Raw genomic sequence first — 14156 nt, 5'->3', positions numbered from 1 at the left:
TATTTAGTCCAGAATTAGATATCATTCTTTAAACGAGGCTTCACTGCACATAAGGTCATAGTGCGGAACAGTTTTAAGTATAAATTTATATTCTAAAGTCGGAAAATGTTAGGATATTCATTCCTTTATTTAAGTTTTATATTAAATAAATAAATAAATTTAAACATATATATATATATATAAATAATTTATTAACTTTAACTTTTTTTTTTATTTATTTTCTTTCCTTATATTATTTTATCAAATTGCTAAAAACTCGATATAGGAAAAAAAAATTCAAATTTCTTTTGGATCATGTTTGGTTGTCGGTCACATAGTTAAAAATGATCTTATTAATTTAAAAAATTATTTTAATTAGCATAAAAACAATAAAATAGTTCACGATTTAAAGTCAAACTAAATCTTTGCTAAAACAAACAAATTCAAACGTATAATATTAAATTATTAAAAACAAATTTTCAATTTCGTTTAGTCAAATGAATGGAAGTTGCTCCATCTTAAATTCATTTTTGGCATGAATCTTACTGACTAAATGGAAGTTGCTCAATCTTAAATTCATTTTTGGCATGGATCTTACCTACCAATGAACTAAACCTCTATGAAGGCAATAGAGGACAAATTAAATAAAATATTATAAGCAAATATTTAGAAGAATTGCCACAATTATTATTTTAATCTTACTTATCTTTTTTTCTCTAGTAGGATTTGTTTTTATTCATTGAAGTTTTAATGGTCAATAATAATAGTTTGTCGATTCCTAATAGGTATGCTTTGTTAAATTAGAATTCATTTTACAGTTGTAAAAAACATTTTTAACCTAAAAATTGTTTTTGAAGAAAAAACAATCATTTGATGGATTTTAAAAAATATTTTTTTAAAATTAAAATACCACTTATAATATTTCTTAAGGAAATATTTAATATAAGATTTTCCAAATATATATATATATATATATATATATATATATATATATATATATATATATATATATTGGTTAAAAACACTTGAAACAAAAATATTATTAAATGTTCTTTTAATATAATAAAATAGTAAGTACTAAATACTAGAATATAAAATTAGAAATCCCTATTTGTCAATTGCAACATTTATAATAAAAAAAACCATGCTACCATACCTCTTTATCAATTAACATCACCATCATAGGAACCTAGTGAAGAGGGATAATTTTCATTATTTTTTAAGAAAAATCCGGGTAGATAAAAGTATTAAAATTGCAATTCTAATTATTAAAATTGTATGGTGAAATTTAAATTGTTGGATAAAGGTATAAATGTCTGAAACCAACTTCCAATGAGTAGATTAAGTACAAATCAAAATATAAAAGAGTAAGATCATCAATAGAAAGCAAATTGAATATTAAATGATGAGTCCAAATGGTAAATGGAATACCATACATTTTAACAACTTGTGTCCCAAGTATAAAGGCGGTTCTTTGTTGATTTATTCTTCAAAAAAAAAAAAAAAATTACTTTCAAGAATAAATGACCCTTATATTAATTTGTACATTTAATTTATAGAGAGACCTAGAGCAATACATCTATCCAATTTTTTTTTTTTATATCCACATATTTTATTACAATTAAATGTTGTTAAAAAAAAAAGAAAAAAAAAAGCATGATGGGGAGTCAAATTTCTAGAGAAAACTAGACTATATTTCTACATATTCAAAGTTTGGCGGGGTCCTTGAGTTTGCGTCAATGGTGGAACTAGAAAATAAGTTGAGAACGAAAGAATACAGTTTCAAACCCTTATACAAGAATGGTGTTTTTTTTTTTTTTGGGCAAATTTCAGGGGAGGCATTTGTCCCCAAGTCTTATGTGGCTCCACCCTTAGTTTTTGTAGAGCATTCAAAAGAATTCTTGTATACAATAAGTAATCCCCAGAGTCTTGTAGAACTACGAGGAATCATTAAGGTTCCAAAGAGTTCTATAAGTGTCTATAATTAGATGATGATCTTGTTTCATCAAAACATCAAATACCATTATAAGGTGTAATTCAATAATAAAATCTTCATTATTGTAAACTCTCCACGTGTTATCTTCTTTGTTCATCTTTAACTCTTGAAAATAAAGTTAAGGAATATAAGTATTCATTTTCAAAAAGCTCTTTATAAGTGTTGTGTCATTTGTTCATCTTTAGCTTTATCACAAGAAAAATCATGTACACAATAAATATATGGAAGGATAAATAAACATATGACTCAACAATTTTTTCAGTCCAATCACAACAGAACAATTATTTTTAGGTTACGATATCATTTCATGAGTATTAAAATTAGCATCATTAGCTATACCTCCTAGAGACAAAAAAATTTCACTATGTCCAAGCTCTTCTAGGTCAATCTTCACATTCTTTTTCGATTTTTATGATCCTTCATGACCCATAACTCAAAGTATTAGTTTACCTTTAACCTCTATCGTAGTTGAATAGATAGTGTCTGACTTCTATCATAGTTGTGGGACTTGAATCATTGTGGGTATTTGAATTGAAATCAAAGGCAAATATCTTCTCTATGGTAAGCCAATGGGTTCACCACTCAATGAGACAACTATACGAAAAGTGAATATTTCACAAAACAGCATATGTTAAAAAAAATAGAAATAGAACTCAAATATTTATTTTTCTTTTCATGGAAAGTAAGAGAAAGATTGTATGACTTACAATCATAAAAATTATTTTTTTAATGTAAAGTTATATACATAAAACATCAACAGTTACTTTGATTAACAAGTCTTAGCGTTTGGTAGTAACTTGCATTACTTAGTAATAGGTTTGCAAACATAATATTAAGAAATCTCAGTTGAGGCTCTTGACTTGCATAGCATAAGATACCCTATTTTGTGAAAGCTTTAATCTAGACACAATGCTACAAGAAATTGAGAGAGATTTTAAAACCATCCTCGTCCCCTTATCCATTGGAAAAAAACTAGTTTTTGTTTAAACTTTCAACAAATAGCTATTTGTTTTGTTCTTTTATTAAAAAAATTCATGAAAATTGAGTGATATGTGTCTTATTATTTGCTTTCTTGTATGTTACATGACAAACTATGAAGGAAGAACACACAAGTCTATTAATTGATCTCTTAAAAAAAGTTTTAAAATATCAAATTAAGAGAGGAATCAATGATTTATCAACATTAAAGTTTAAACTAGAGAGATTAAAGAAAAAAAATTTAACTATAAAATTTGATTCTTCAAGATATAATATTTTGGATCTTTCGATATGTTACCTAATTTAAGTGGTATTTGTTTTTTTGGCTGAATAGAAAAAACCAAAATATTTTACTTTTTTCATTTAGTTAAAAATAACTCATTAACATCAACCAACATAATTAAACTAAATTTATTGATAACAAATTCACTTTATTTATGTTGGATTAATATCAACAAAGTACTTTTAATTGAATAAAAAAAATCAAATATTTTAACTTTTTATATTAAACCAAAACACAAACATCACCTTATTCTCTATAAAAATAATATAGAATTATAAACAATGTCAATGTTTTCAAAGTATTCTCCATAATATAGAGTAATTGAAGTTTAAACAAACTAGGTTAAAAAAAATTACCCTACAAAATTTTCTGCTAAATATCATATTGTATTTAGGATCTTAGACTGTTCTTTGACTTATTTCATAGACATATATATAATGGCAAAGTTTTTAAAATAATCTTCATAATTTTAATATTTTTTAAATACTATATAAAAATAACTAAAAATAATTTGAACTTGTTTAAAACGTATTCTCAAAAAAATGGTTTCCAACAAAAAAAAAATTTGTCAAATGTGCTTTAAAAGATATAAAAACAATTTTTTTTAAGCTAAAAACGTTTTTTAAGAATAGCTTTAAAATAATTAATCAGATCAGTTGTTGGAGGTAACTAGTCCATCACTTCACACAACTCCTAGTAATATTTATAAAGAAATAAATATAAAAAAATATCATAAAAAATGAAATTTAGGTTAATTGAATATTAATTATTTTTTAACAAAATAAAAAACTTCAATAAATAAAATTAGAAACTTGGTGAGAAATGATTATTTAACAACTTGAAGGTATTTAACTACCACAATGAGATACCTTATCTGATGGAAGCTTCATCTTTGCTTTCTCTTCTTCCATTCGATGAAGTGACCTGATATCTTCTTTCCTCTTTAATGGAAAAAGTTCATAAAAGTCGATTGTTGATCATCGGAACCAAGAGTCTCAAATGACACTCACTCTTACTAATCTCCATGCTTCATTTCCACATAAACATAATATTTTTATTCAAAATCAGAACTAAAACTGCAGTTTCAATAATCTACCTTGAGACTACATTGTTTCCTGCTAGATCGATCTCCGCTCCTGCATCGACCACAATGTTCCTGTTCTCCACAGTTTAACAAAATGTCCAAAAGAATCATTGTTAGAAGACTGGTACTACTCAAATCAATTTATTGCTTCATAAGAAAAGAAAATTAAGAGTCGCATACAATTCCAAACAGTACTGTAATTGATCTTGAGGGCTTAACACTAAACATTTAATCCAAAATTGTCTTTTACCAATGCAGTAACCCCAACAGAAAGTTGCCCATCACAGGGCAATTTGCATGCTTTTATTGATCATCAAGGGGTTAGTAGCATGCCATTAGGAGAAAAACAAATTATCAAAGTACTAGGTCATAAAGATTACTATTTACCAGTACCCCAACATTCAGCCTATGGACCAACATTGGTAATGTAGAATTTCTAAGATTGAGAAGTCCTCCCAGTTCATGGTTGCCTCATTCTATGGCATCAGATATGAGACTTGAGAGGTTGGAGTAGTAGTAAGGCAAACAGGATATAGCCCCTGGTACTAGTTGAAAGAGCCTACTTTCAGGATGCAAGCAAATAAATGAGTTGAGCCAAGAGGAATTCGAGAATAGAAGTACATACTTGCAGCAGAATACAGAATCCCGGCTCAAAGAAGAGTGACTGTCAGCGCATTGTAGTTGGAAATAGTGGCGGTGCTGAGTCAACACTTCTTAGGTGAACTTCCTGAGGCAGCAGATGATATTTAATATTAAGCTCTTCAAATATTTTCTTCAGCTCTATAACTAGTTCAGATCTGCGGCTGCTCTTGTCCCCATAGTTCTGAAAGTTTATGGTGTGGTTGACATAAAGAGCCATATTCATCTGGTTCACATGAACAATATCCTTCACCAACACACTGTGGACAGGACGCCAGTGTTGAGGCTTGCTCTCCAAGTACCTGAAATACCCAAACACAGCCACCTTCGTTCAAGAAAGTATATAATTGGAAAGAGAACAAGCAGAACATATGATGTGAAATGATAAAACCGTATCATTTTAAAAGGAAGAGGAGCAACACATCTCTGATTACTTAAGATCAGACTCTTATCATTAATGGGAAAATGAAAGTTAACCCCAAACCTTAAGGGAAAAATATAAAAGCAAGGTACAAAAAGAAACCACTGAAGAGAATTTAGTTTGATTCAAAATCAAATATTCAATGGCTTCATGGGAAGTGCTCTAGAATAACATAATTGCTAATAGAGCTTCCAAAGGTGAAATAAGTCGTTTCACATCAGGCATGAAATTCAGTTTCTCGATGCATAAACAAAAAGGCACAAAAGATTATAATTCACTTACGTTTTTATTCCATCTTTAAGAGCAGCGATGGTCTCCATTGAAGTGGAAAAATCAACAGCAAACTCCACAGAGTCACCCCCCATTTCCGGGCTCCTGTAAAAGTTGCTGATGGGTTTGGTAGCCAAAACAGAATTTGGATAGAATATCTTTTCATTGTCATATCTCAGGAAGATTGTCGTCAAAATGTTCACCTCTTCAACAGTCATCTGCAAGGTTTCAATTTTTCAAGCAAAATATCCTTGTTAAAAATTATATATATATATATATACACACACATATATATTCGGAGGTCTTGTACTTACCTGCACTCCATCGATGACACAACGATCACCAACATCAAATGGGTGCATCACAAATACAAATATCATGGCTTCAAATACAGTCTTGCAGGTGTTGCCAAACATAAACGCTGCGAGTAAAAGCTGCGATGAAATGAGGATGAGTACTTTGGTCGTCACTAATCCCATCAAGAGTAACCACACAATGATGATAACAATAAGAGTAACCCCTGAAGTAATTTTATTCAGTTCCTCTATGGCTGTTTTAGCATCATTTAAAGAAAGTGCCAGTGATTTGCGTTCACTGTAGACCTTCACCTGCAAGCAATACAAAGACATTAGATCATGACATTAAACTTTTTCTACAAACAGATATCTATGTCCACTGTAAAATGTCTCCAAAATTTTTTTCTCAAAAGAGTAGTTGTGTGAAAAAAAGTTCAACTACTACTTGAAGTTACAATATCCACTTAAAACTATGATGGTGATACTAAATTGTATCTTACAAAGCATTTTAGTGCATGCATTTGGGCAAATCCAAAACATGATTTATAATTACAATTCGATGAAAATGCACAAGGAAGACGGGAGTTGATAGATTAGTATACAGGAAAATTTCCAAATCCATGTCATAATTACAAACAATCAGAAACCATGAACAGATTGGGAATCAAACATATAGTAAAGAAAGAAAACAGAGAACTCACCACCCACTTCTTAAAAGAGAATCTCTTAATCTTTCGAGTTTCTGATGCTCCTTCAAATAATGGAAGCAAATTATCTACGTCCTGCTTTTTCATGAAGCACCAGAGGTCCTTCTCGTGGATATATCTAATCCATGTAACAGAGAAGAAAGTGAGACAATTCACAATGAATAAGTATCATAAAAGCATAGAAACTTCCAAAGTAGTAAGTGTTCTCACTTGGGATCACTCTTGGCTACATTCTCAAAAATCTGAACAGCTGTAGTCCTTGCTTCCCACTCATTAGCAATCTCCTTATCTTTATGTTCGCCTCCCTCATCATCAACACTGTCATCAAGCACATTCGATATTGTAGTCAACCTGGAACCCCTTATCACGTCAATCAAACCTTTCATGGTCCAAGCAGAAACCTTCTCTTGGTCTATTTTATAAAGCTTCCCTACATCAACAACCTCTTCTTTCTTCCCTCCTTTTTGTTTCATCTCACTCCTGAAACTCAACTGAGCGCTATTTCCTCTCCCAACCATTTCTGTAGTCTCCATGGAAGGAGGCTTTGAAAGGGTCTGGAGAACATACTGATGAAATAGGGATTCTTGAATCCGGTCAAAGAATCTTGTGACATGGAAAGAAGAAGCAAGTATCTTTATCAACAGGGCCTTTGCCAGCCATAGAACAGCCCCAACAAGACAAGAAGCAAGGGCTCTCGTCACATAATTCAGAATCCTGGTGGTCTTCCTTGATCGCTTCACCCCACTGTCGATCAATAGGCCCCAAGCTAGAAGAATCAAACCCAACCAAATGAAGACCAGCACACTCTTCTTCAACCCAAAAACAAAGTACAAAACCTTCTGTCTAAACAAGTAATTCTTTTCAATCATGAAGACTACGATATTAATACACCGTTCTGTGACCACTCTCCCACAGAATATCACCAATACCAGCACAGACCATTTCCAAATTTCCAAACTCCAAATCATAGTATGCAGCAATCTATCTATAGTTAAGCTAGCAATCAAGCACCCCATAATACACACAAACGCTACCCACTCAATCCAAACTACAAACCTCAATTTCTTACTTTTCTTTTCCGTTTCTGGAAAATACGATGTCTTATAAACCTCCTCGTCTTCTTCTTCTTCTTCGTCCTCTCCACCGGGTGTTTGTGGAGTCACCGGAGCTGTTTTCACATTGTCTCTAGGAGTAGTAGCAGTTGAGCTATGAATTGGAGAAGCACGGTTAGTTTTAAGCGAACTCGAAGGCAACAACCGGGTATTCTCTTCAACAGAAGTTTCAATAGGACATGAAGGCTCCAGCAATCTCGATTTGGGTATCGAATATGCCGACCTCCCCAGGGACCGCCGTCGAACCACCGACTCCGTGGGGACTTTTGGGGGCTTGCTCGCGCTCGGACTTCTGGGCGTGTCCGGAGAAGATGGGGTGGTCTTTGGGGTCACTTGGACTCTGGATTTGAGCCTCTCCATCTCAATCGAAGCTTGCGAATCTTTAGAAAACGATTTGAAGCCATCTTCGGTTGCCGCAGAAGCTTTAGCATCTGTGCTTTCCTCACTACTCGAAATCGTAACCACGACTTCATTTTCATTGCTACCTGTCTTGCGTGCCGCCTCTCTTCCACTTTCCATGAAAGCTTTTTGCGTTCGCTATGTTTGGTTCCTGAGAAAACGTGGGAAAATAAAAAAGGGATTTTCGAAAATTACACAATACACCTTAACCAGCGACCCGATCCCCAGCTTCCATTTATATTTCCCGAGCTCTCAAACGAGTCAAACCACAATCAAGATAAATATTTTATTTCTGTCGGATTCCCGCCAATGATCACACAAAAAGACAAACAGTGGAAAGCAGCGAATTATAATCGAGAGATTCAAAAGCCCGCGCAAATTCACTGTTTGCTTTTACGGAAGATTCCACGAAAGAAAAAACAAATTAAGGATCTTGAAGTTAGAACGGCCCCCTGTGTACAACCTTTTGAATAAGATAGTAACTTGTTCATTTTCTCGCCAACCAAACACAGTAGAGAAAATCACCATCTAAAAGTAAAGCGGTAGAGAGTTGCCATCAGAGGCCAATATATAAGGTAAAGGGTAGTTTCGGAAACTAAAAAGTTTTTTCTCCTAGGTATAAAAATTATTTTGTCTTTGAAATATTACTTTTCTAACCTTTGTATGAAAGGGCTTATCATAACTACAAGTTGCAATAATTGAGTATTACTAAGTCTAAAAAGGTCCACTCTCATTATAATAATAATAAGGTTAATAACTTGTGAAAGATAACGAGCTTTTTAATATTAGCTCCACATCGTGATTGAAGAATGACATGCATTCTTTAAACGTGAGGCCATCAAATCAATCTTACAAAATGAGTTTTATAATCATAAATTTATTCTTGAGGCAGGAAAAGGATTTCTTTTTATATTTGATTTATCATGAAAAATACGAAAGAATAAATAAATATAATTAAAATTAATTACAAACATTTTAAAATTATTAACTTTTATGTAAAATGGAAATGAGTAAAAAAAAACATGAAAAAATAATTTATTAACTTTAACTCTATTTATCTTTTTATTTTTTATTTTTTTCTTTATTTTATATTCCCCTCATATTATTCTATCAAATTTATTAAAAACTCAATATAAAAATAAGGTTTTCAAGTTTCTCCCTTTAGGTAAATAAATAAATAAATAATAAATAAATAAAATTTTAAATTTATTTTTATATGCTTTAAAAATATATAAAATTTTAATTAATTTTAATTTTATTTTATTTTATATTTTGTACTATTAAAACAAATTATAAGAAAATTATTTTTTTTGACATTTTTTTTAAAAACTTTTCCTAATACTTTTAGCAAACACAGTGTAAATGAATTAATTTCACAAGTACTTAAATTAAATTATGAGAAATTAAAAATGATTTAAGTGTTTTTTTATTATAAATATATAATAAATTACTTTAAAAATATCAAGAAAGAATCATTACTGTAAATCAAAACTCATGATCTTTGGTCTTTATTTTTTTATAAATGTCACAAATAACTAAATAATGAGAAATTGAAAATGACTATTCTCAATTATAAATACATAAGAAAGTAGTTTGAAAATATTGAAAAGAAATTAGTATTGTCAATCAAAACTCAAGATTATGCCCGTTTTAGCTCCTTTTTTTTTTTCAATGATGGTGGTGATTAATGGCCTTTTTTTTTCAATTTTAAATCAAAATTCATGAAAGATTAAAATTTAATTTTCTTAATTTTACGAAAGGCATTTATATGTTTTAAAGTGAGTCCAATGTAAAATTAAATGTTAACCAAACTTTCATAAACTTTATGCGAAAATAATTATTTTTTTAAAACAATTTTGGATACATAAAACAAAATAATTTATAAGAGCTAAAATTATACTCATATTCTTACCTTGATCCATGAAGTGAGATTGAGTCACCTTGTGAATTGTATTGTTAAGGTTTTTAACTCATTACTCTCATATAGTGGATAAGTCACTTGTGTGGTGTATGTTGTTAAAAATAAACAACAAGAAAGAAAAAGAAATAAGAATGAGAGTGTGACTTGAGACCTCAATTTATAATAAGTTGTACATCTCTTAGTCTTCCCATCAAAGACTATATGGGAGTTATACTCATTATTTACACCCATTATGTACAAATTAATGGGCAATGGTGGGTAATGAACTTGAATGCATCTATATAATTGCATAGGTTATACCTTTCCATTTTCCTCCATTACTCATAAACATAATGTACAAATAAATTTCATAATGATGGGGTTACAAAAATTGTCACCATGTTTGATTATATGACAAAAGTTTAATAATAAAAGGTTGATGAAGTTTTTACCCAACGGTATTAAACTTCTTTACGTTTCAATACTTTCATTTTAATAATTATGTCATATCTATATGATTTATAAATTGTTATAATCCAACCCAATGGAGGGATTATAATAATATACTTTTGGATTATGTGATTGTAGTTCGGTCCAACGAAAGACCTATGATATGATCTTTTATGTTTATGATTAATGTGATATCTAACTTAATTTTTGTTGTAGTTAGATTATCGTAAAGTGTGGTGTTAAATATTGTCATGATATAAAATAATTTTCCTTTTGAATTAAATTTTATTTTGCAGCAATGAATCCTACTGCTATTACAGGCTATTTGTTGGTATTGAACAATTAAGTGGGGCAAATTTTAAAAAATGGAAGGAACAAATTGGAATTGTTCTTGGTTGCATGGATTTAGACTATGCCTTAAGAGAGCCTACACCCACAAAGCCTACTTCCGAAAGTACTAATGAACAAAAGACTTTATATGAAAAGTGGGAGCATTCTAATCGCATGAGTCTAATGATTATGAAATGTTCAATCACTCCTACAATTCGTGGAGCAATCCCGGATTCAGATAATGCAATAAGCTATATTAAATCAATTGAAGAACAATTCTTAGGAACTTCCAAGTCCTTGGCAAGTACTCTTATGATCAAAATAATAACAATGAAATATGATGGTCATAGTGGTGTACGTGAGCACATCATGAAGATGAGTGACATGGCTTCTCAATTGAAAAAAATGGACATGACAATTTCTGAAGGTTTTCTTGTTCACTTCATAATGACTTCCATTCCTTCACAATTTGGTCATTTCAAAATTAATTATAATACTCAAAAGGATAAGTGGAAAATGAGTGAACTAATTTTCATGTGTGTTCAAGAAGAAGAGAGACTTAAAGTGGAAAAGCCCGATATTGCTCACCTCACTATTGGTCCAAATAAAAAATCCTTAAAGAAAGGTAAAGGTAATAAGAAGAAGCAAGGTAATGATGTATCTCACAATGGGCAAAATGATGAAAATAAGATACAATGTCATTTTTGCCACAAGAAAGGTCACAAAAAAAGATATTATTCTGGCTTTAAGGCTTGGTTGGAAAAGAAAGGTAAAACTCAATGCTTAGTGTCTTATGAATCTTATTTAGTTGATATACCACCAAACTCTTGGTGGATTGACACTGGTGCAAGCATTCACATAACGAATTCATTGTAGGGATACCTTATTGTGAAACCAAGGTTTGGTTAATCTTGATTTTGATGATAACAAAACAAGGTTTAGAACTAATGATCATATTTCAAGTGTGATTAGGCAAGACGACTTCCAAAGTGGCAATTCAAAGACAAATCAAGCCAAGAAGAAATCATGAAGAAGAAAACCACCTCAAAGAGAAGAGTTTTTCAAGACCAAAGCTTCTTAAGATCTCTTTGTAAGGTTGTTGGTGCACTAGGACTTTCATGCATTTCATTTTTTATTTATGCATCAAAATCATCAAAGAGTAATATTGTTTTAAATATCTTAAGAATTGGATGATTTCATATTTTCAACTAAAACCTTGTGTTAAATGATTTTCAAACTTGTGTTAAAAGGTTTTAAGTTGAAAAAGGTTGAGTGTTGAGCCAAAAAAATGGCTCAACCGATCGACCGGTTATGCTCGTCCGGTCGAGGACCGGTTGAGAGAGGCCAAAATGTTTATTTATCTCCCAGTGGTCTTCTCTTCCTGGTCAAGGTTGAACCTCAACCGGTTGAGGTCCGGCCGAGATCCGGTTGAGGTCCGATCGAGGTCCGGTTGAGGTCCAACGATCACTTTTCCTAACGGCTAGTCAACCGGTCGAACCCCCAACGGCTAGTTTGGCTTTTTTCTTCTATAAAAAGGCTTCAATCTTCATTGTTTCATAAGCTTAACCTTCCCAAATCATTCTTGATTATATTTGAGCCTTGGAAGAGTGTTTTTTAGTGCACCATCGTTTCATAACTTGCATATCTTTAGTGCACCATTTAATCCTAGTTTTTCTTGTATCTTTGAGCCTAAAGTTATATTACTAGGATTTTGAGAGATCATTATTTGTATATCTTTGTGAGGAATTTTCTCAAGTGTGGGGTATCACTTGAGAGGTTGTTCAAGAGAGGGATATCTCTTGAAGAAGTGTAAAAGGTGCTTGGAGCCAAAAGTCCAAGATGGTGAATTGGAACCATAATCCAATTGTAAAGAGATTGGAAGTTTGGTTGAAGCTTTAAAATAGTGGAACTCTCACTCGGTTAGGAGGTTAAGGAGAGTGGACGTAGGCAAGGAAGTGCCGAACCACTATAAATTCTCGTGTTTGCACTCTCTCTTCCCTAACTCTTTTAAATTATATGCAATTGTTTTTATTTTGTTTATTATATACTTGCATATAATTGTCTCTTATTTTTGCATAATTTAAATTTGTGAAAAAGAGACTATCACCCTATTTACCCCTCCCCCCCCCCTCTAGGGTGATTACCATAGTTTGGATTAACATCAAATTCCTAACACTTACAAGCAAGAAACTAAGTAAAAGAGAGCGAGCCATTACTTTGGGAAATGGAACAGAAGTGGAAATTGAGGCTATTGGCACTCTTCGTTTAATTTTGATACTGGTTTCATTATGGATTTAGTAGATACAGATTATGTTCCTGTTTTTACTAGAAACCTAATTTTAGTTCCAAGACTTGATTCTTATGGTAATGAATTAAAGTTTGGAAATAAAGGAGTTTCCTTGTTCTATAATTCTTATTTGGTTGGCTCTATCACTTTACGTGGTAATCTTTATTCATTGAATTTAGATTGCAAATATTCACAGTCTCTTTTATCTTATCATGTGTATGAATTATCTAAAAAACGAAATCGAGTGAATGAAAATTCATCCATATTGTGGCATAAGCGATTGGGTCACATTTCAAGAGAAATGATGGAACGTCTTAGTAAGGATGAAATTTTGACTTCACTTGATTTTTCTAATTTTACTAGTTGTGTTGAATGCACAAAAGGAAAATATACTAAGGTTAAGAAAAATGGTGTCTCAAGGGCTACTGAATTGTTAGAATGTATTCATTCTGACATTTGGGGACCTTATTCAATTCCAACTATCAATGGAGATAAGTACTTTATTAGTTTTATTGATGACTTTTCAAGGTATTCTTATGTGTATCTTATTCGTGAAAAATCTGAAGCATTAGATGTTTTTTAGATTTATAAAGCTGAGGTTGAAAAACAACTCAATCGGCGAATTAAAAGTGTAAGATCTGATAAAGGTGGTGAATATTATGGTAGGTTCACCGAATCAGGTCAACATCTTAGTGTTTTTGCCTTATTTTTAGAGAGCATAGTATCATTGCAAACTACACAATGCCTGGAACGCCAGAGCAAAATCATGTAGCAGAGCGACGAAATCGTACTCTAATTGACATGGTGAGAAGTATGATGAGTAACTCAACCTTGCCTGAATTTTTGTGAGGTGAAGCATTGAAAATTGTTGTTCACATTCTCAATCATGTTCCTAGTAAGGTTGTACCCAAAACTCCTTATGAGTTATGGGTTGGTAGGAAACCGACTTTGAATTATTTACATGTATGGGGATGTCCAGTTGAAGCTAAAATTTTTAACCCACAAATAAAGAAATTGGATTCTAA

At 31.5% G+C, this 14156-nt stretch overlaps 1 protein-coding gene across 2 annotated transcripts; it reads right to left on the bottom strand.

Moving 5' to 3' along the window:
* Window positions 1–4035: 4035 nt before the first annotated feature.
* On the bottom strand, window positions 4036–8683 carry LOC117925726 (mechanosensitive ion channel protein 10-like). Of its 2 annotated transcripts, none has more exons than XM_034844815.1 (6): window positions 6864–8683; window positions 6648–6771; window positions 5965–6258; window positions 5663–5868; window positions 4946–5261; window positions 4036–4397 (listed from the first exon to the last, which is right to left on the bottom strand). In XM_034844815.1, the coding sequence occupies exons 1-5, from the start codon at window positions 8282–8284 to the stop codon at window positions 4988–4990; spliced, it is 2319 nt and encodes a 772-aa protein (XP_034700706.1). In that variant the 5' UTR covers window positions 8285–8683; the 3' UTR covers window positions 4036–4397; window positions 4946–4987. The 2 variants fall into 2 exon arrangements, with proteins under 2 accessions (XP_034700706.1, XP_034700705.1); XM_034844814.1 differs by having other exon boundaries at window positions 4036–4392; window positions 6864–8682.
* Window positions 8684–14156: the final 5473 nt, after the last annotated feature.

Source organism: Vitis riparia, chromosome 11, assembly GCF_004353265.1.
Source record: "Vitis riparia cultivar Riparia Gloire de Montpellier isolate 1030 chromosome 11, EGFV_Vit.rip_1.0, whole genome shotgun sequence".
NCBI classification, from domain to species: domain Eukaryota; kingdom Viridiplantae; phylum Streptophyta; class Magnoliopsida; order Vitales; family Vitaceae; genus Vitis; species Vitis riparia.
Note: the sequence above shows the minus strand (reverse complement) of the source record. Positions and strands in the feature narration are given on the sequence as shown.

What these genes read in the sequence shown, in the direction of transcription:
- LOC117925726 (XM_034844815.1), bottom strand. Translation starts at nt 8,284, where the DNA reads ATGGAAAGTGGAAGAGAGGCGGCACGCAAGACAGGTAGCAATGAAAAT. An exon ending in GTAGCCAAGAGTGATCCCAA is followed by an intron (nt 6,772 to 6,863) that starts GTGAGAACACTT and finishes TACATGGATTAG; the next exon opens with ATATATCCACGAGAAGGACC. An exon ending in TCTCTTTTAAGAAGTGGGTG is followed by an intron (nt 6,259 to 6,647) that starts GTGAGTTCTCTG and finishes TATTGCTTGCAG; the next exon opens with GTGAAGGTCTACAGTGAACG.